Here is a 22,306-nt window from a genome sequence, read left to right on the forward strand (position 1 = left end):
AGAGAGTGAGCGAGGATACGGTCGGTAGGGGAAGGAAGCAAGACAGTGTAGGCGGGGATGAAGACACTGTCAGCGGAGAGGGAGCGAGAACAACGTCGGCGGGAGTAAGGACGAGGCCAGAGAAGATGGGGGTGGAACAAGGGCAGGTTCAAGCGGGATAGAAGACGAGGAAGGTGTAGGCAGAAGAGGGAACAAAGATGGGAATGGTTCACCTACACAAACAAGGAGAGAGAGAGAGAGAGAGAGAGAGAGAGAGAGAGAGAGAGAGAGAGAGAGAGAGAGAGAGAGAGAGAGAGAGGTCTTGGAAAAATTACGAACACATGAGAGGGGAACGAGGAGGTGACTACAGACATTTTAAGAGAACAAATACGCAACACGTTCGGCAGAAGAACTCAAATGAATAAGTGAACTAACAATGAAATGAAAGTATGAAGGAGTATCACAAGAAACAAAGAAAACGAAAAAAGTGGTAAAACAGGAAAAAATATACGAAAAAGACAGTGAACAGAAATGATACAACTGCGGGCAGGGATACTGGCTGACGTCCACTTTCCTGGCGCTCTACGTCACCTGATACTGTGGCATTGTATCTCATGTGGTCCATGTTCTCAAGCCGAGTTGTTTGGGACACCTCCCTCCTCAAACACCAAGCCACTCGTTCGCCTGTCCGTCAAAGGGCCGGTGAGCAATGTGTAATCTCTCTAATATCTGGCACTTGACTGACTAATGCTCTACAGCGTCTCTCATTTATATTACAAGCCTGATTCCACTCACAAAAGGACGTAAGTTTTGTTCATGCAAATTCTGAAATTCAGAACCCAACAAATATCACGTTCCCCTAGACAAATTCATTTTTGGCAATCAACACATAATACATCAAATAATATACGAAATACAATGTAAGTACATATCTAAAGATGACGGTAAGAGCAACATAGTAACCCCAAAAGTTCCAGTAGTAAAAACTGGAAACAAGAGAGCGAGGTCGTCACCCAACCAGAGAGTGAGACGAGGAGGGATATGCTTGAGGTATGTGTCGGCGGGAGGCATGGAGGGAAGGTGGTCGGCCATGTTCCGGCGCGGTGCCACCAACACTGACGGGGGCGGTGGAGGTAGGCAGTAATTAGCCAGGCAGGAAGGTGGGCCAAGGCTCGCCCGACAGGTTCCTCCAGGTAATACAAGATGTGAGGAGTCTCCTGCCGCCGACCCTCGCCCTCACCTTGGACAAGTCAATCTCACTACCGCTTCCACTACTCATTTACACAGCAGAAATACCCCATTCACAATATATATATATATATATATATATATATATATATATATATATATATATATATATATATATATATAAACCCCCTCACTTGAGTGAGGACGCTCATCGGTATCTAGTATGTTCCTGATGCAGGGTTTCTTCTATTGATATGAATTTTAATGCCTGGTTATAAAATCTATCTGAACAAGAGTGCAAAAACTGAATACTATTTACTTCCAAAACATTGCTAATATATTCTGAAAACTGCAAAACTTGTTTGCACCATAGCTATTATATGAACGCTAACATCGATTGATAATATAAGCCGTGATAAGTTTGAAGATTTTTGTTACAGTAAAATGCAAGTTTTGTAAACTAAGATCCATAAAATTTCCATTTATACACAATGCCCAAACGCAATAATTCATAACCAATAAAATCCTAGTCAAGCGAGGAGCAAGGGAAAGGCAGTTGTAATCCCACACCTGTTGCGCAGCTCCAAACACCACCAATAATCCCACACTTACCACTGAAGGTGTAGTGCAGCTCCAAACACCACCATCTTCATTTCGCTCCCAACCAAAGGTGTTAACTGAACTACGTATACTACAGTTAGACCCAACGACACCCCAATAAAAGGGTCTGTAGCTTATCGAGTGGATGTAGAGCTGTTGCGCTCACTAACTACATAAGCCAGTCAACCACCACACACACGCACATTATCAGATAATATTAAATTCTCTGAGGTTACAATCAGTCATAGGAATTCCTGAACTCATCATCGAAACAAGCCAACAAACACACATTTAGACACTTCAAAACACACAGACTACAACAAATACTTATAAACATTCACAAGTAGCGCAACGCAACGCAATGTTAAGGTCTTTACATCTAATGCACAAATAGAGATCACAAATACATACACACAAACTGAATGAAGAGGTAATGAATATGAAAATTAAGCACTTCATAAGACTGTATGACAACGTGAAAGAGTACGGGACTCACCACAATCACAAAACTACTTCTCCATTTGAGTAGGTCAAGTAATCAGATATATAAACATGCACACATACATGTAGGCACACATTTACATGGGAACCCACGAGTCTAGAATTCCCTCACGTACTGCAAAAAGCATACCACATAAATAAATACGCTTACACAGCTAGCCCTGAGATATACAGGCAGACACACACCCACGCACCGGGAACTTACTGAGTCATCACATTACATTACATTTCCACACATGACCGGGTTAATATTGCACCATTTTTATTCATTACAAACGATGGTGAGGGTTAGTGTGCTATAAAGTCACGGTACTGATATCGCGGCTTCTATTGTTCAACTTATGTCCTTTCACCCATAACAATAAACATAGGTTGTTTACATTCTCAATTCTCGGTACACGACATAAAAATACTCCTACCTTTCTTCAACTTCAAAACGAGTATGCCTTCTGCATCCTTAATACTCTAAAATTACAACTTGCATAAACATCTAACAACTCAAAACATTCTTATCTAACAGAGTAAAACTACAACACAACTCCCAACATTCTTATATAATTAACCAATATCAAGCAGTTCGGAACATTCTCTCATCAACCTCAAAGTAAAAGATGCTATCAACTATCACCAATGAGAACAAACATCGGACAATGACTAGCAATCTACTGTAACAGTAGGCATAAGTATTATAAGACCAATAACACTGGACTGTACTACCACCCTGGCCACCATTTTACTGTTCCCCATGACATAAATCACAAAAGAAACCAAACCTACAAAACCAAACATAAGGTAAAATGGATACGACACTAGAATTTAGCCCTAAAACTGGCACATCATGGTGGGTGATTTCTGGCTGTGAGAATGTCTCCCTTGATCATGTCTGACTACAGAAACCTACACTCTCCCACGCTCTCATTTTACAACAAATAATCAGCCCCTTTCCCTTACATCATCAATGATTACCAAAAATAGCAATGTGCTATGAATGTTAACTACTGGACTTTTTTCTTTCTTTCATTGATACTGCTGATACTGCAAACAGTGAACAGATTTTATTTCCTAAATATGAAATAAATGTTAACAATAAAACTGCAGTCAACTCTACTTCTCCGAAGTCACTCTATGTAAATTATCAAAATATATCGTTTCCATTTTCTGACCTTACCTAACCTTTGTACCAATATATACTATCCATGAAAGACGTGAAATTATAAAGTCCCAAGGACTTAAAATAGCATTCATCATACGTGTTAACAGCTTTCCAGCAATACTGGTATAGGAACACGCAGGAGAAAGTTGTCAGGGAAAGTTAAAATGAGACTATGCTCCAGAACCAGCACTGTGGAACTTGAAACATTTAACAGAGCTTTATCAATTATGATACTAATATAACGTAACACCTTGATTCTATGACGCTGTTCATCAACACAGGTGGCAGTACTGACATAACCCATATGAATAATGGAAAACAGGTCACAGACTGACAATGTCAAATTAGGCATTTGTTTCATCACAATACCATAAGACAGATATGAAGTAAACAAAACCAATGGAGTTTACTTCTGGTATAATGTAAAAATAGAGAACATTGAAGGAAGGTACAAGATAAATGGAATATATAAATGCTAAGTGAATTAAATCAATAATCATAAAAAATGAGACGGAACAATAAACTGACATTTAAAAAGTAAAATGGGAAAATATGATGTAAGCTTGCCAAAAAATAGAAATGAATTTAAGAGAAAGAATGTAAAATACAGATTCTGCCATGAAGAGAAAAGTTAAAAAGATGTTATATATCGACAAAGGGAGAGGAAATGATTAGTATATCACCAAAAATATGAATGAAAATTTAGAAGATAATAACAAGACATTCTGGAAGGAGATTTATAGTAGCAGAGGTACATGGACAGGGAAGAAAGTATGCTAATGCCAGGCTAGGTGAGCACTGGTAATAAAGGATGAAGTGTGTAAGAGATGAGAGAATAAATTAGCAAAACAAAGGATGAAGTTTGTAAGAGATGGAGAGAATGAATATCTTTAAAAAATATCTGAAGGTAATAACGAAAAAGATGTTTCTTGGTACAGTATGGTGAAAGGAAAGGAGAGACAAAGAAACAGTATGTGAGAGAGGGAGACATTACAAATGACATAAGAAGATCAATTAAGCTCTTTGGGTATGGAAAAGTTGGAGGTACAGAAGGAAAGGTGAGTGAGATGGTGAAGAGAGAGGTGAAACTGCAGTGGAGTGCATCTGGAAAGTGTGTGCAGAAACATGGGAAATTGGCCAGGGGCATGAGGATTGTACAAAGCAGTAACTATTCCATGGGAGTAAAAGTGACCATAATAAGTATACAGGAGTGTCTCCTTAACATACAGTGAAAGGCATGAGGTTACTGTGATTGATGTTTAAAGGGGTTGGTGAACACCTTGTTGGAGATAAGCAAGGTGGGACTACCAGGAACAGAGGGTGTGTTACTTAGATTTTAGCACCTGGTATAAGTAGTTGAAAGGAAAACAGAGTAAAAAGAAGAAAATGTATGCTACATTAATATATTTGCTTTGGCATATTATAGAATGAACAGAGAAGTACTATAAGAAGTTTTGATCATATAACATGCATGGAAGACTTCTCAACTTTGTTTAGAGCAATTATAATTGAAGCAGTGCATAGGTGAGAATAAGTGGTAGAAAGAATGAGTGGTCTGACATCAAGGTTGCGTTTTCATGTTTCTATGAATGAACACTGCATGAGATGAAAACTAAGTAGGGTGATTTAGGTGTGAAAACCAAAGAGAAAGAAAGGAAATTCCTGTAGTTAATGTATGCTGTGTTCTTAAATAAATCAGAGGAAGAGTTGAAAAGAATGGTGGGTTGGTTTAATGATGTATGTAGAAGGAGGAAGCTGAACTGAATGCAAATACATGTATCATACAAGTTTTTGAAAGAGAAGGGAGATCAGATTGTATGTTAAGTTTGCTTGGTTAACAAATGGAAGTTGAGGATGAGTTTATATATTTGGAAATAAAGTTCAGTGAGAATGAGAGTGGGAAAATGAAGCTGAAATTAGTCATATAAGGAAAAAGTATTGGAGGTGCATTATTTGCATGGTAAAAGATCCCAGTATACTTATAAATTCCCATGTACATTAAATAAAGTCACAACTTCCCAAAAAGCTTTCCCATCAATTCTGCCTTTTCCAAATCCATAAATGCTGCATTCACTTCTTTTTCTCTGGAGCTTTCTCCATTGCCCGGCCTAATCAATAACTTTCTCCACCAAGTGCAAAAACCTGGACTACGCACAATTATTCTTGCAGATCCACTTTGTTCTTTACCTACAAGAGGCTCAACTAGTTAATATGATCAGTAATAACTCTGCCTTACACCTTACCAACTATGATAAACAGACTTATTTCTCTATTTCTTTTGTGCTCCTCACCTATTTTTTTCTTTTGGATTGTTCTCTTCATCCCATATCATTCTGCTTCCTCTTTATTTCTAACTCTACTGTATCAAAAGTTACATCCCTTTTAACTAAATCTCCTCACTAGTCTTTAAAGTACTCTCCTATATCTTGAAACTTCATCTGTCACAACCATTGTCCTGGACCTGGCAAGTACACTCACTCCTTCACAAATCTTTACTTTTACACCAATATAAATCCTTTCCAAATGGCAATCTGTTCTCTTAAATTTCTATTCATTCATTCTTCTGAAAGCCTCATTTATTTTCCCTCTAATTACATGCACCATCTTTTTAATCCTTCTACCCAAGACATCAAACTCTACATTCTTCTCCCTCTATTCAAAACTTTTCTGGAAGTTTCAGTATCATCTTCCAGACTCTCTTTCTCTTATATTTTCAGTCCACATCCCTGAGGCAGACTTTAACAAAGTACTCTTTAACTTCCTATACATAACCTCACTTTACATTGTTTCATCATGCTTTGACAGCATTTCATTTTTCTCTCAGTCAACTTTTATACATGTTCCTTAATTACATCTTTTTCATTTCCCCAGTCCCAAATCTAGTCCTGTACTAAAATAAATGGTTATCCAACCCTTTTGTTGACTGCACCTCATAACACACTTCCAGTCACATTTCTGGTAAAGGATTTCCACAGTTTTTGGCATAAAATTTGTCAGTGTTACCACCTCTTAAAAGGTTTACCTCCTTTTACTTTATATGGAAGAATAAAACTGGTCTAACACAAGTGACCCAAATAATTATTCCAAAAAGAGACTTGTGTAACAAAGCCTTTTAGCAAAAGGTCTAATGGTTTCTTTGTCATCAATAACAAACTCATTGCAAGAGTTATAATTTGTACTGTTCTGCCATTGTACATTGTATATTATTGTGGGTTATGAATTGTTCATGAAATAACCAAAGGTCCCTACTTCAGCTTTTCAATCTCTTGCTCAAATTATGAGGTGCAAAGGGAAGGCAGTATTTTCTAATGTTAACTGAACAAAGGTTATAATGAATACCTGAATGAGATACGTATGAATTTTGAAAATCTAGCATATTTTGCACATTTTCATGACTTGAGATAATCTACAATGATTAAGTTTCACATAAAATCTACAACTTGTAAACAATCTTGCACATTAGACAGGTTATGACAATTATAGTTGGATGACACAATGTATAAGAGGGGTTCAAACACCCAAACCTTTCTTCCCATTGGCAACAATCATATATTGTTTGAAATAAGTGCATTTAATACTCAATACTGAAGGGTCTACTATGGCACATGTCAAGTGCTAATTAGGCCATTGGGCTGGAGTTTGGATCACTTGTTGCATATATGTCATTCAAATATAAGAAGTTAAGGAAAACTTTAAAGAATATTTAAAGAAAAGGATCTGAGAAGCTTGCTGAGATAGATGATATCACTGGACAGATAAAAGAAGAGAAGTGATAAATATATTTGTCCCGAGTGAAAAGTATGACAACAGAGAAAGGGCATAATGTACATTAGTAGATAATTTGAACATACTTATGTCTGTTAATATATACTGTATGGTACAGGCAGAAACAATATGAGGGAGGCAATCATATGACTAATATATTCATGGTAACATAAACTGTGATAAGTAATGTGAAGTATGTAAGGTCTATGGTGGGGCTTATCAGGCTATTCAATAAAAATATGCAGGTTAGCTTTTCAGTTTAACAGGCCTCTGACTAGAAAATACAAATGAAAAAACATGGAAAAACAAAGAGAAAGCAATGTAAATTAACGTAGAAATATAGAAATAAAAAAGTAAAGGACAAATATGGAAAATGCAGAAAATGTGAGTGTAAAACTCAACTTTGAGGAGAAGTTATGATCAGCTATTAATGAAAAATAAAAAGTGAAGCTAAGGTTTTCAGAAGGCATATTAACTCGATATTAAGAAACGCCATCACAGACGTATGTAGCACTGTAAGAACAGGCAGTGAAGAAAGATGAACAAGGTAAAATGATCATATAATTTTTTTTTGATAAGAAAAGTGTTTGGGAGGAGAAGCTGGATCTTCCCCAAAAAGTGATGACTAATGGGCATAGTGTGACTCTAAAATCTTGAATAAGAAGAAAAAAATATGCATCCAAATGAGAGAAAGTAAATGTGAATTTCAGAAAAAAGGAAAATAACACTCCCTTTCAAACATGTTATGAAAATGATCAAGAGAGTTATGAGCATACATATACGGCAGAAAGCCATTAAAATATATCCAAGTCTGAATACGGGACTACATCAATATGTTTTACCTCCTAAAAAAGAAGGGTAAAAAAGTAACAAAGAATAAAGGTCAATCACTCAGCAGCTATCATTTCCACATAATGTGTAGTACATTATCAATGCAACACAATTCCACAAGGAAAAATAAGGCTTCTTGCCACATGCTCAATAACAGAACTTTCTATATTGTAAAGGAATTCAGACATGTATTAGTGTTTTTGTACAAAGGAATGGAAGTCAGTATGCTTGTACTCACAGATACTTCTTGCTCAAATGAGTACTTTTCTGAGAGGATTTGGTCACGTTCCCTCTGGATCTTATCCTTGTTCGCACGTTCATGTCGTAGCTCCTCCTGCACTGCCATTACATCTTGGTCAAACCTTATTGACAAAAAGTAAACTGATTATGAAGGGAAAGCTTCAGTAAGAAGTGTATTTCATATAGATCAAATATCTTTGGAATCATATGTACACTTAATATACAACATATGTGTTTTGGCTTAACTAGAAGTAAACAAAATGAAACAAATAAAGAACAGTAAGCCTAGAATGGTGATGAGGTTCAGAAGGATGTGAAAATTGGAAGAGTGAAGTGAAAGACATACTAGCTAGTAATACAAAGGAATAGAAAAAAGCAACAAATCAGTGGATTCTTTTAAGGGTGTTTGTGGTAGTGAACAATATCAGAAACTTAACAGCTTAGACTGGTAAGAGTATAGAGCTAACAGGTCTTACAGAGAAACACAAGTAAACTATATATGTAACTATTCTATTTGTCAATTCCATTTGTTATGAGGTCTACCCAAAAAAGATTAAATGAATGTGAGTTTGTGGGATTTGAAAGCGAGGAATGATAGATCAAAAGTGAAGTTAGAGACATACAAGCTAAAAATACATCAATGGGATATGCTAAGGCTTAGAGAAAGGAAGACATCAAATTTTAGTGTTGTAACAGTAAAAAAGTAAAGAGGACTAACTGAGAAATACTAGTAAATTATGGCGGGGCAAATAATGTCAGTCATGGACTTGAAGCTAACTACTGCATATGTGAAACCTACTTTTACATGTACCTTCACCTTTGTAATCAGTTACTCTTATTGCTATGTCAATTCATATGTTATACATGAACAATCCAAAAAGAAAATGTACTTAAGACTTAAATGATGTAAAAGGATCATCTAAGAGTTTATATATGTTATCATGACTGACAAGGGAAACAATGATCAAGTATAATAAATAAATACATAAATATACCATATACAGAAATAAGCTAACTTGGTAATAACTTCTGAGCTGGGACTTAGTAATTTTTCAGAATAGGGGTGAAGCTGGCAAATTTACAATCCCACAGAACTTTCCCTGTTGCAGGTGATTTACTGAAAAAGGATCCAAAGTCTTTAACAATCTCATTTTCAGACCTTTTGTTGTTCTAAGATAAAAATGATTCTAGACCTGGAATCATGCCTAGTATAATTTCATTCAATGTTCGCAGTATATCTACCCTGGGTATGTCAACATATTGCAAAGCATTAACCTTTGCTAGCAATGCGACGAGTTGGAACACAAGGTGTATATTCCGCACTAAGTATAAATGAAACAAATTCACCTAAAATTATGCCATGGCTTTACTGTCCTGAACCAAGTCTCTATGTAGTCAGTAATGACTGTCTTGCTACCAACATAGATATATGTTTTTCCTTTTTCAGCTACCTTCAGAAATATCTGCTTCCTGATCATGTTTACTATGAAGTCTATGTTTTTTGTTTTTCGACACAAATTTCCAAAACCTACTTTATATGTTATTTACCGTTCAATTAAATTTTTGTGCATTATTTTCTTGGACAAAAGGCAGTTTTTCATTTTCCTGATCTACCATTTTGACTCAGTGGAACTCATATCCATACCACATTCACTGATGTAGTCACCCCAGCTTATTCCATCAACAGCAATGCAAAGAAATAAAAATCTGTAATTCTATTTTTTTTCCAAGTGTTATCCTAACTTCATAGCTTGCTGGCAATCCTGACTCACCCTCCAAAACCCATAAGTTATACAAAGGAGACCCCTATGGAGTGGTTCTTTCTCCAACACTCTTGTATCTCTTCCTAAATGACCTCCCTCTATTCCTCTGCAGACCTTAAGAGTGAAAGTCCTTTCATACACAGACGGCCTTCATTACCTCACAGCAACCTAACTTGACAGACGCAACAAAAATGAAGCACTACACAATGAAATTAGAGCCCTAGTTTTCTACTAAAAGAATGTCTGCACCCCCACAGAAATCCAATATCACTACCTTAAACCCATGACGGGCACAAATCCAACCTGCTCCCTCCATTAACCCTGAACAATCAACTACTCCAGTGAAAATAAAACAAACCAAAGGTTTAATAAAATACACAAACATGGTATACTACCTTCCCACATCACACATATCAACACAACTGTAATAAATTATAACATTCTACCACTTCCAGAGTCAATTTCAAACAGAATAAGAATCCCTCAATACTCTACTGTACAAACAATTCATCTGTTCCACCCTAAATTACACCTCACCAACTTGGTCAATAATGTTTTCCAAGGCAAGTGTAAACCTACACTGACACAAAACAAGCACTTATAATATTGCTCAGCAACCACAAAATTCAACAACCGAACAATACACTTCCAATACAGACCCATCAAAATATGTTTGGCACCCAATTCTTTACAAGTGCAGTACTAATCCCTTCCTCCTAACACTTCACAATCAACCACCAGCCCCTACACAGAAATTAAAAGCTCACCCCCACCTCACACTTTAGCACCATATACACACATATTTGCAGAAAGGTAGCAATCAAACATGAACTGCTAATAAGGATTTAATTCTTAACATTTTGAGAGCTGTCTTCCTAAGGAGAATATGACACGGTAGTGCCTCATTTGGAGTTACATACAATCTCTGTTCAGTTCCTCTCACCTGCCAACTCACATTCTACTAAGCTTTTCCTAACAGTCTAGTTGATGCTATAGTTCACTTGTAACTCCCTGCTATTGTGTTAAGGTTGTCCAATGGCAAGATTTTTGCCACTTCTAGATAATTGGTTGAAGCATCCTACATTTACAAGAGGACAACATTAACACAGTAGCAGAAGTTACAAGTGGGTTACAGTGGCTGCTACACTGGTAGGTGGAGCTTGGTTGAATGCTAGAGGGCAGGCGAAAGGAAATAAACAATCAAGGAGCACCAAACCACAGCAATCAGGAACTTGATCCAACAGCAATATATATAACCAAGTGTGAGGCATTACAGTGTCATACACTCCTGAGGAAAACAATTGCCAAAATGTTGAATATCTAACCCTGATTAGCAGCTTATATCTCATTGCTACCTATTTGTTAGCATCAACTACAGTTACAGATTTCTCTACACCCTGCAATCACTGTGCTGATAAAACAGATGTACTGATCTGACAAGCACTAAACAAATAACCCCTAAACCCAAATTTACACTCTAATCCTTCATACATATACCCATCTGAAGCTATACTCCCTTAACACTTATGAGTTACATTTTCTTATGAGCAATGTGAACACCAACCATCTATCTAATATCACAAACATCATTTCTACATATCATAAGACCCCTCTTGCCCAAGATGCTATTTTCACACAGAAGAGACTGAACATCTACTTCTTACAAAGACATACACATATCATCACAATGCTTGAACTGTAGTCCCTTGTGGAAGATATGGCTGGCAACCTGACTGACGCAAAAGCTCCTAAGAAGGGGCTCTTGAGCATGACTATGTTAGTTAAAGTATGCACCTACAAAACTCACTTTCTCTGTTTCTTCTCAAGAAGGTTGTTCCGAGAGGTCTGTTCTTCAAGCAAGATTTTAAGGTCATTCATTTCTGCCTGTAATCGCTGGGATTTTCGCTTCATTTGGGCCACAACCTGTCTCTGCTCTTCAGTTTCCTCATAAGCATCTGCTACCTGAAACAGTCATGCAATGAGCAGTTTGAAAAAAGACATACAAATATGGATAATAGAAATAGAAATTGAAATAAAAAATTGTATATTGTACACACTAATATGCATAAACATCTTTTAAATGTGTAAAGCTAAAAATCACCATACCTTTTTTTCTAGTTGCTTCTTGGTTAAAAGTAAGTGGTCTAGGTCATCCTCTTGTTGTTGTTTAAGTTGCTTCTTCAGGAGTTCAATCTCTCTAAGACACCACTCATATTTGCGTTTATATAACGAGGCTTCTGCAGCATCATCGTCATCATGGTCTGCATCACCATTGACGTTGGCCACTGTAAGGACCTCACTACGCAGAGCTTGTTTCTCCATTTCCAACTTCCCATTTGCTGTTGTCATAAGCCTCATATCCGTCTGTGATGAAATCTTATCAGTTACAAACGACTTACAACATTTTTTGAACACAAGCATATCAGTCCTAAAATGTTCTAGTTATGCCACTAGTTCTACCACTCATCATTTACGAAAAACCTAAAACTATTACCACAAATATTCAAGAAAGAATATCAGGATGGAAAATGCCATGTTTATGACTCACAAAATGGAAAAATAACGTATAGAATCATAAATATATAAATCATGATCAGTCAACAGTTTCAGTCAGTTGTACTTCCACACAATAACCTAACAAAAGGGCAGCAATATCAAATTCAAACAAAAGCATTCTTTTAATTCTTGTCTAAATATCCTTATAATTTCTTAAAACTGACTGAATTGACCTATTCAACAGACTTCCAATGTATACCTATATGGTTAAGTTTTTCATATCTTTACACCTACATTATCAACAACAAAAATCTGTTATATGCATTAATAATTTCAATTAATATGTAAACAAATTAATCATAACATTTTTTTTTTTTTTTTTTTTTTTTTTATACTTTGTCGCTGTCTCCCGCGTTTGCGAGGTAGCGCAAGGAAACAGACGAAAGAAATGGCCCAACCCCCCCCATACACATGTACATACACACGTCCACACACACAAATATACATACCTACACAGCTTTCCATGGTTTACCCCGGACGCTTCACATGCCTTGATTCAATCCACTGACAGCACGTCAACCCCTGTATACCACATCGCTCCAATTCACTCTATTCCTTGCCCTCCTTTCACCCTCCTGCATGTTCAGGCCCCGATCACACAAAATCTTTTTCACTCCATCTTTCCACCTCCAATTTGGTCTCCCTCTTCTCCTCGTTCCCTCCACCTCCGACACATATATCCTCTTGGTCAATCTTTCCTCACTCATTCTCTCCATGTGCCCAAACCATTTTAAAACACCCTCTTCTGCTCTCTCAACCACGCTCTTTTTATTTCCACACATCTCTCTTACCCTTACGTTACTTACTCGATCAAACCACCTCACACCACACATTGTCCTCAAACATCTCATTTCCAGCACATCCATCCTCCTGCGCACAACTCTATCCATAGCCCACGCCTCGCAACCATACAACATTGTTGGAACTACTATTCCTTCAAACATACCCATTTTTGCTTTCCGGGATAATGTTCTCGACTTCCACACATTTTTCAAGGCTCCCAAAATTTTCGCCCCCTCCCCCACCCTATGATCCACTTCCGCTTCCATGGTTCCATCCGCTGACAGATCCACTCCCAGATATCTAAAACACTTCACTTCCTCCAGCCTCTCACCATTCAAACTCACCTCCCAATTGACTTGACCCTCAACCCTACTGTACCTAATAACCTTGCTCTTATTCACATTTACTCTTAACTTTCTTCTTCCACACACTTTACCAAACTCCGTCACCAGCTTCTGCAGTTTCTCACATGAATCCGCCACCAGCGCTGTATCATCAGCGAACAACAACTGACTCACTTCCCAAGCTCTCTCATCCCCAACAGACTTCATACTTGCCCCTCTTTCCAAGACTCTTGCATTTACCTCCCTAACAACCCCATCCATAAACAAATTAAACAACCATGGAGACATCACACACCCCTGCCGCAAACCTACATTCACTGAGAACCAATCACTTTCCTCTCTTCCTACACGTACACATGCCTTACATCCTCGATAAAAACTTTTCACTGCTTCTAACAACTTGCCTCCCACACCATATATTCTTAATACCTTCCACAGAGCATCTCTATCAACTCTATCATATGCCTTCTCCAGATCCATAAATGCTACATACAAATCCATTTGCTTTTCTAAGTATTTCTCACATACATTCTTCAAAGCAAACACCTGATCCACACATCCTCTACCACTTCTGAAACCACACTGCTCTTCCCCAATCTGATGCTCTGTACATGCCTTCACCCTCTCAATCAATACCCTCCCATATAATTTACCAGGAATACTCAACAAACTTATACCTCTGTAATTTGAGCACTCACTCTTATCCCCTTTGCCTTTGTACAATGGCACTATGCATGCATTCCGCCAATCCTCAGGCACCTCACCATGAGTCATACATACATTAAATAACCTTACCAACCAGTCAACAATACAGTCACCCCCTTTTTTAATAAATTCCACAGCAATACCATCCAAACCTGCTGCCTTGCCGGCTTTCATCTTCCGCAAAGCTTTTACTACCTCTTCTCTGTTTACCAAAAATATCCTTTCATTAAATTAACTGTTTATATATATATTTCCTTTTCTTTTAAACTATTCACCATTTCCCGCGTTAGCGAGGTAGCGTTAAGAACAGAGGACTGGGCCTTTTTTGGAATATCCTCACCTGGCCCCCTCTGTTCCTTCTTTTGGAAAAAGAATTACACCTCATAAAAGCCATGTTCATCCAAATATGGAATACTGTTCCTGCATTTGTATGGCACTTTAAAACCCTCCTCAGTCAATCCTAACAAATTCCAATCCGAGAGTCTATGTACCTAATCCATTTCATAAAATTGGGAACAGAAATTATGACAGAAGATGGATATATTGATTAGTTACATGCCCAAACAATGGCTTGGACTTCTTATCCTCTTTTTCCTTTTATGTTTTTTGTTCTGTATCCTCATTATCCACAATCTACCATTATTTCAATAAAGGGATCCAATGAAACTCTAAAGCATTATTCCTTCTCTCATATGTTCATCATAATCTTCTACATATAATCTGCTGCTTTCTTAACAGTATGAGAATACTTTACCTCATCTCCAATAAGGCATGGAAAGCTTTGCTTATATGAACCGAACACAGTCAGCACACTGTTGCAGTGTGCTTTTGATCTAAAGTAATAAGATGTGCTTTAAAGTAGTGAAACTAGCATACTTACACTGTAACTGAAATACACATTGTTCCACAACAATTTTGTACACTCCTTGCTATTCAAATGACAGGTAAATCCAGCAGATCTTTTAAGAAACTATTGTTAAAGAACATCTCAACACACTTCTTCATATAGCATAATTTTCCCTATATAATTACACTTTCGTTTCACAGTGCTACTGTGTACTTCTGCTCACCTCAGTGAAATCCATTCTTTTAGTCAGTTATTTCAATGCATCACAAATGTTTTAACAATTTCTTTGATTTCTTTCTACTTCAAATTTTCTCATCCTATTGAATATCAGCAGCGAACGTCTCCATTATTTTAACTGACTGTATGGTATTATCAATTCTACTGCTCAAGAAAATATTCATCTTTTTTTGTGGTACTATTCCTCCCAGCAGACCTTACAACACCAGTGTTCCCAAATGTTCCAGTACTCTGCTTGTTCTTTAGCACTTTTACACATTTCAGCCTCCAATGAAGCATCCTGACAAGATTAATTTGACCAGAGTTAAAGACCATAATTACCTGGAGCCTCTCAATCTCTTTCTCCAACTTCATCCTCTCTGTCTGCTCTGCTTCAAGCCTCTCCCCTGCTAGGTGTGCTGTGTTGTGTTCTTCTGAGAGGTCAGCTGTCACTTCTGCCAACTACATAAGAAATCTAATTCAGTAAAAGATGAAAATCATATATAGAAGTTCAGAAAAAGGCAACTTTGAATCAAACAGTTAGTTAATCAATTTTGCAATCTGGGGTATTGTTAATAGAAAAAAATATCACATAAGCCATATATGGTCTTGTAGTACATATGCATTTTTTAATCAGGTCCTTAACCCTACAGCTGCATAAACGGATTATTGTTTTATTTTAGGGTACCACAAAATAACCAATTACCAATTTCTGCATTAAACTGTTAGTCCTTATAAAGACATTTGTTTTAATTTCTAAATCGATATGACATTAGAAACTCTGTGGTGAAAAAGTTTAGAAACTCTCATGTACTTCAACAAAATTGAAAAGAATAATGTTATTTTGAGACTAAATGTATTCTTCAAATATGGAAATGAAATGCACTTAAAAAATTTTCTTTGTATACAATTGGAGAAAAAAAAAAAAAAAAAATGTACGGATCAAACTTTAATTCCTCACTGTTCAAGGTTAGCTATAAGGATTTATGATTTACTATATTGTCCTTTGAAATTAATAGATTCAACAACAAAAAATTTCTTTGTTACTTTCACTCAGGCAGGCCCTCCTCAGGCAAAATCTTGTCATGTAAGTTCTGTACTTGTATGTACGTACACTGCTGTATATTCATCTTTTGCAACATTAAGTTCTGGCCTACATTAGAAACAATAGCTTGCTTTATCTCTAATATTTTTTACAGTTACAGCAATATAGAAATGCATAAATTAATTAGTGATTCCTTGTGAAAACACCAGCAGAGCCAGATGCACTGGAAACCTAGCTGGATGCTTCAAAATACTTCTCTGGTGCCTTTGCAGATCATACCTATTCCAAATTCTATGGCCAAAAATAACATACATCAGCTAACTTTAATCTTATATGAGACCAATGATGTCATTGAAACCTTTAAGCAACATCTTTAATTTTATAATATACGATAGCTCACCTAAAGTGCTTTAAGAAAAAGGCAGAGATTTAATGGAACGTGTGTCATATAGCAAGTAAGCTGTGTGTGTTTCTGCTCAGAATGTATGACGCTTCTCATACATGGAAAAATATACAAAAATTTGATGGGTGTTTCAAGTGTGAGAAGCACTCTTACGGCTCACAGAAGAGGGAAAATTAATAATTCAGACTTCTGAATGCTGCAGCAAAAGGGTTTAGATACCACTCCAGTAACATAAAGTACTTATGGTTAGCAGCATTAAACAATACACCAAGGAGAGCATATATGACCATTATAGTCTTCTCTGACATTTGTTCATAAATTTGTTAAGGCTAAAATCACATCAGCCATATGGCCACAAACATTTTCAATTGAATGTTAAAAAGGGATATAATGATTTAGCTAGTGAAGTTATTGAAAACCTGTTTAAGTGTTTGTTATGCAAAGAAACCAAATATTTATTCACATAAACTTGATTATGCTTGCCTCTTTAGTGACTAATCAATAAATTTGTATCATCTGTGAACATGACAGTTACTAGTATGTATGTATGTGTATATGCATATGTATGTGCGTATATAGGCCTTTATGTGTATATAAGTGCATATGGGTGGATGGGTCATTCTCCATCTGTTTCCTTGTGCTACCTTCCTGATGCGGGAGATGGCGATGAAGTATATGTATGTGTATATATATATATATATATATATATATATATATATATATATATATATATATATATATATATATATATATATATATTCTGCTGCCATATAACTTTAGTTTCCTTTGTGTATTCAACTGAAAAGTATTCTAAAGGGTGTCAAAACTGTCTTGAGAAACTAAATTCATATCAAAGCAGGTTTTGTTTTCTAGGTATCTGTCATTTCTTTAATTCATTTCAATACAGAATATATCTCTAATTAATCAAATAAGCACTTCTTTTACCATCCTGCCTTCTTTATCCAAGTACACCGTAATATGTACTGAGTAGTAATTTTTTCAGTTATGTAATATTTTGCAAGTTTATGTAAAATCTGACACATAAAACCAAATAAATATTGGTATACATATTAATGAGAATACTAACTCATGTTAAGAATGAGAAAAATCAGGAACAGTATTATATATAGATAAATATATAAAAAAATCATGAAATAAGATAAGAATTAATATATCAAGAAAATATCTAAGGTAGTTATAAAATAAACAAAGTGTATAAAATGGATATGAGACCAAGCCAGCATAATCAATGCAGAATAAGTTAATAATATTAAGGTAAATAAGTGCCTCAAATAAGTTATCAGGAAGCATTGTCATAATATGGTTAAAATATTCAAAAGAATTCATACTGTTTTTGCCCTTTCTTTGAATATACAAGCACTTACGCTGCATACCATTCCATATCTCAGAAGTTCAGATTTGGCCTCTAAAACCAACTGCGCTGACTGTAGAAAACAAGAGAAATTAACTCTTCACTATAATCTATGATTAACACAATATCTAATTAAGGAATGAAGGCAAAATGCAATGTATCCATCTACTACAAAACAAACAAAAGCTTATCATAAACATCCATGATAGAAGAACGAAAATTACATAGTGGTTAACGCTTTCACTCAACACAAAACAAAAGGGGAAGGACAAAACAGGAGGCAGGCACTCTATTCCACATTTTTGAACATGGTTGGACCACACGAGGTTTCTCACATCTCTGGATCATATGTGCTCAAAGAGGACCTACTTTGTTGAGTGCTGCTGATGACAATGATCGGCTGTAAGACCTTCTGAGAGACTTGTCAGAGCGAGACCTACGGAGTAGCCGGTCAGTTTCAGAAAGGAGAGCTTCAGTTTGAGCTACTACTGACCGAGAAGAAGGTGATCGCTCAGGACCTTCCAGTGGTGTTCGTGAACGCGAGCGCCATTCTCGTTCACTCTCAAGTTTAGGAAGAGGCATCAAGGTATCCAGCTGAGAGGGATCTACTGCATCCACATATACTTCTTCTTCTTCTTCACCTGGGCTTGTACGATGCTTTCTTAGTGGGGAATATGTTCCAACCTTTGGCAATGATGTATGTAAAGTGTCTGCTGTGCATGGTTCTGTAATACATTTATTCTGTTCAATGAGATGTGATGCTTCTCTGATTAGAGCTTCCACTTCAGAATCATGCTTAGTGAATGTCTTAGTTGTTCCTGGAATAACATTAATGTTTTGTCTTATTTCAGGTGCTTTCTGAGGAACATCTTTGTCTGATGTAAGCAATGTTGTATTCTGAGATGGTTTTCCTTCTAAAAGCTCAATACCCTCACAACTATCATTAGACACATGATTCAACATATCTGGATGCTGACTGTGTACACCTTCAGCAAGATTTTCTGTTTTCAGTGATTTCTTACCAAACTGAAAACCTACGGATTCTATGAAGGATCTAATACCTCCCAACATTTCTCTCTTTGACATGTCCTTTTTCCTAACAGATTCTGGAACTTTAGCATCTTCATTTTCCATCGTAGAAGCATGGGTAACCACAGAAACATCTGACTCAACAGTATGAGCTTTGATACCGGTGTCATTACTAGTCTTCAATTTTGCACCAATATTCAAATCAGTACTTGAAACACAAGAACCACCGATATCTGGGATACTGGTGCTGGGAGAATCAATATTTTCCACTCTCTTGGAACTCATACCCTTTGTTGTAGTTACCTGAGCATCAGTTGTTTTTGCAACAGTTGTCCTATCATCAGTGGCTTCAATGTTAATTTTCTTAGCATTAACAACATTTTCATCAGTGTTTTCAAGGCTGGATGCCTTGGCTTCACTGGCTTTGACAAGTGTTTCTTTAGAATCTGTGATTTCAACACTGCTTGTCTTTGCTTCAGTGGGCTTAACATTAAGTACCTTAATATCACTTGTTTCATCTTTTCTTTCCCTTGCATCAGTGACTCCGACAATGGTTTTTTTAGACTCGGTGGCTTTAATCTTTGATTCAGCAGTAGAAACCTCCACATTGGCTGCTTTACCAACAACAAATTCAACAGCAGCTGCCTTCTGATTAATGTCTTTAACATTGGTTGCCTTAGTATCAGTCACTACAGAATTGGTTATCTCAGTATTAGCGACAGTGACATTGGCTGACTTGGCAACATCTTCAATACTGGTTGCTTTAGCATCACTCACTTCAGAATTAGTTATCTTGGTATCAGTAACTTTAACACTGGCTGATTTAGCAACATTGACTTTAACACTAGTTGGTTTAGCATCAGTCATCTCAAAATTGGTTACCTTACTATCAATGACTTTAAAATTAGCTGACTTAGGAACAATGGCTTCGTCTCTAGTATCCTTGACAGTGATGGAGTTTGACTCGGTATCCTTAATAGCTTTAGACTCTTTATCCTTAGGCTTACTACTGGTAGATTCAGCATCCTGGACTTGGCCAGCATCCTTAACTCTGGGAGCCTTACACTCAACAGCATCAACTCTTATATCCTCACATTTAGTAGCCTTAACTCCAATATTCTTAGGTTCAGATGCTTCATCTGCAGTGTTTTTGGAATTTTCAACTTCATGTAACTTGGTATCATGACCATTCTCCACAGCTGAAATGACTGCAGTATTAGTAGAAGTTATTCTAATATTTTCGTCTTTTTTCTTCTTTTTCTTATCTCGTCTACTGTCTTCGCTAACAGATGTGAGTGATATGTCACTATCAAACAAATCTATATCTCCATTAGTAATTTTTTCTCCACTTTTTTCCACTGAAGAATCACATAACTTTTTATCTACCTTCTTTTCATTTCTTTCTTCTTTTAGATTTTTCTGAGGGATATTTTCCATAATTTTCCTACTGTTTACATCCTGTTTTTCATCAAGTTTCGTAATGCTGCTGGTATTCTCTTTGCAAAGAGTGTCACCTTTTATTTGTTCCTTATCTATCTCCTTAGTTCCTTCAGTGTTTGGCAAATTCTTATCATCTTCCTTCTTCTTGCCATCCCCAGGTTTCTTAAACTTTGTCACACCACCAAATTTAGCTGTGTTAATACCAGCAATATTACTAGTCTTTAATTCTGGTGCTTTTCGCTCTGGGGAAAAGGGTGCACTATATGGAGACTTTAATTTACCTATATTTTTTGAAGCATCAGCTTTAGTAGTTACTGCACTTTTCCCACCTTCAAAAACACTTGCAAGATTAGAGATCTTGCCAACCTTAGAGGTAGCAGAAGATCTAGATTTTCCTTTCTCACTTGTTTGTGAAATGTCATCTGTTTCCCACTTATTCATAATAGCAGCTAATTTTCCACTCTTGCTGCGCTTATCTCCAGACCTCCGTGAAGAGTCAGGAGAAACTGCACGAGAAGGATCACTAATTACTGAACTACATCTGCTACTTCTATCATCGAGGGAATCCACACTATTGACTTCATCCTGTTTTAATTTTCCTTTTTTCTCTTTTGTATTTTTATTTTCATCTACAATATGGCCATCTGCATTCTGCTTATTCTTTTTCACAGAATTTATATCAATCTGGGGTTCAACCTGATCTTTTCCATTGATTACTGACTCCACTTCATGAAGGCTTACTACTAACAACCCATTAGCCATTTTACTTTCACTCTCCTCTGAAGAATATTCATTCAATTTCCTTTTTGTAATGTAAGACTGTTTATTTGTCTTATTACTTTCAAGGTCAGATGTTTCCTTCACTGTGCTGATACCCTTTGATGATATCTCTTCATTAGCACCATTTACTGTAACATCTGTCCTGATGTCTATAGCAGTGGAGTCTTTTTTCACTGTTGCTGAACCATCACTAGAAGCAATTTCCAATTTTCCAGTCACTATGGCTGAAGGTATTTTGATACCCACAACAGTAGTGTTATCTGGAACAGGGCTTCCAGCACGTACTTTACGACCTACAGTTGCCGAACAAGAACTTTTGGTTTCTTGTGTATGCTGTGTTTTCTTTGCTAACGTTTCATCTGTTATGCTGACTGTTTGCTTATTTGTTAGCATATCAGGAGAGGCATCTATCATCTGCTGAGTGCCTCCTGCATCTGGTGGTGATAGCAAGCTATTGGATATTCCCTTATCATCTTGTTTATTGCTGGCTAAAGGTGTAGCTGAGGACTGGGGTTCCTTAGGGATGGAAGGCCTGGAGAGGGACGATGAGTCTGGTGGTTGTGGGGCTGCATACTTTTTAAAAGAGGAATTGCGAGCTTTTTGAAAATCTGTCATTTTGTGTTGACTAGGTTTGTCAATACTATCTTGTTTATCTGTTAAAGTAATTTTTTGTTTATCTGTTGAATGAAGTGTAGCAGACGGAGGCTGAGGTGCTTGATACTTCTTGGGTGAGTTTCGTACAGCTTCCTTTCCAGTGGTACTTTCT

At 36.8% G+C, this 22,306-nt stretch overlaps 1 protein-coding gene across 1 annotated transcript in view; it reads right to left on the reverse strand.

Annotated features, from left to right (window-relative positions):
• The window catches only part of LOC139760946 (unconventional myosin-XVIIIa-like), a 281,136-nt gene that overhangs the window by 37,301 nt on the left and 221,529 nt on the right, over positions 1-22,306 (reverse strand). The window contains exons 19-22 of the mRNA XM_071684732.1: positions 15,814-15,933; positions 12,127-12,384; positions 11,828-11,982; positions 8,256-8,379 (exon numbers count right to left, since the gene is read on the reverse strand). Of these exons, the coding sequence (XP_071540833.1) occupies positions 8,256-8,379; positions 11,828-11,982; positions 12,127-12,384; positions 15,814-15,933 (657 nt within the window). The remainder of the gene's footprint in view (positions 1-8,255; positions 8,380-11,827; positions 11,983-12,126; positions 12,385-15,813; positions 15,934-22,306) is intronic.

The sequence above is a fragment of the Panulirus ornatus genome, chromosome 38 (assembly GCF_036320965.1).
Source record: "Panulirus ornatus isolate Po-2019 chromosome 38, ASM3632096v1, whole genome shotgun sequence".
In the NCBI taxonomy this organism is placed as follows: Eukaryota; Metazoa; Arthropoda; class Malacostraca; order Decapoda; family Palinuridae; genus Panulirus; species Panulirus ornatus.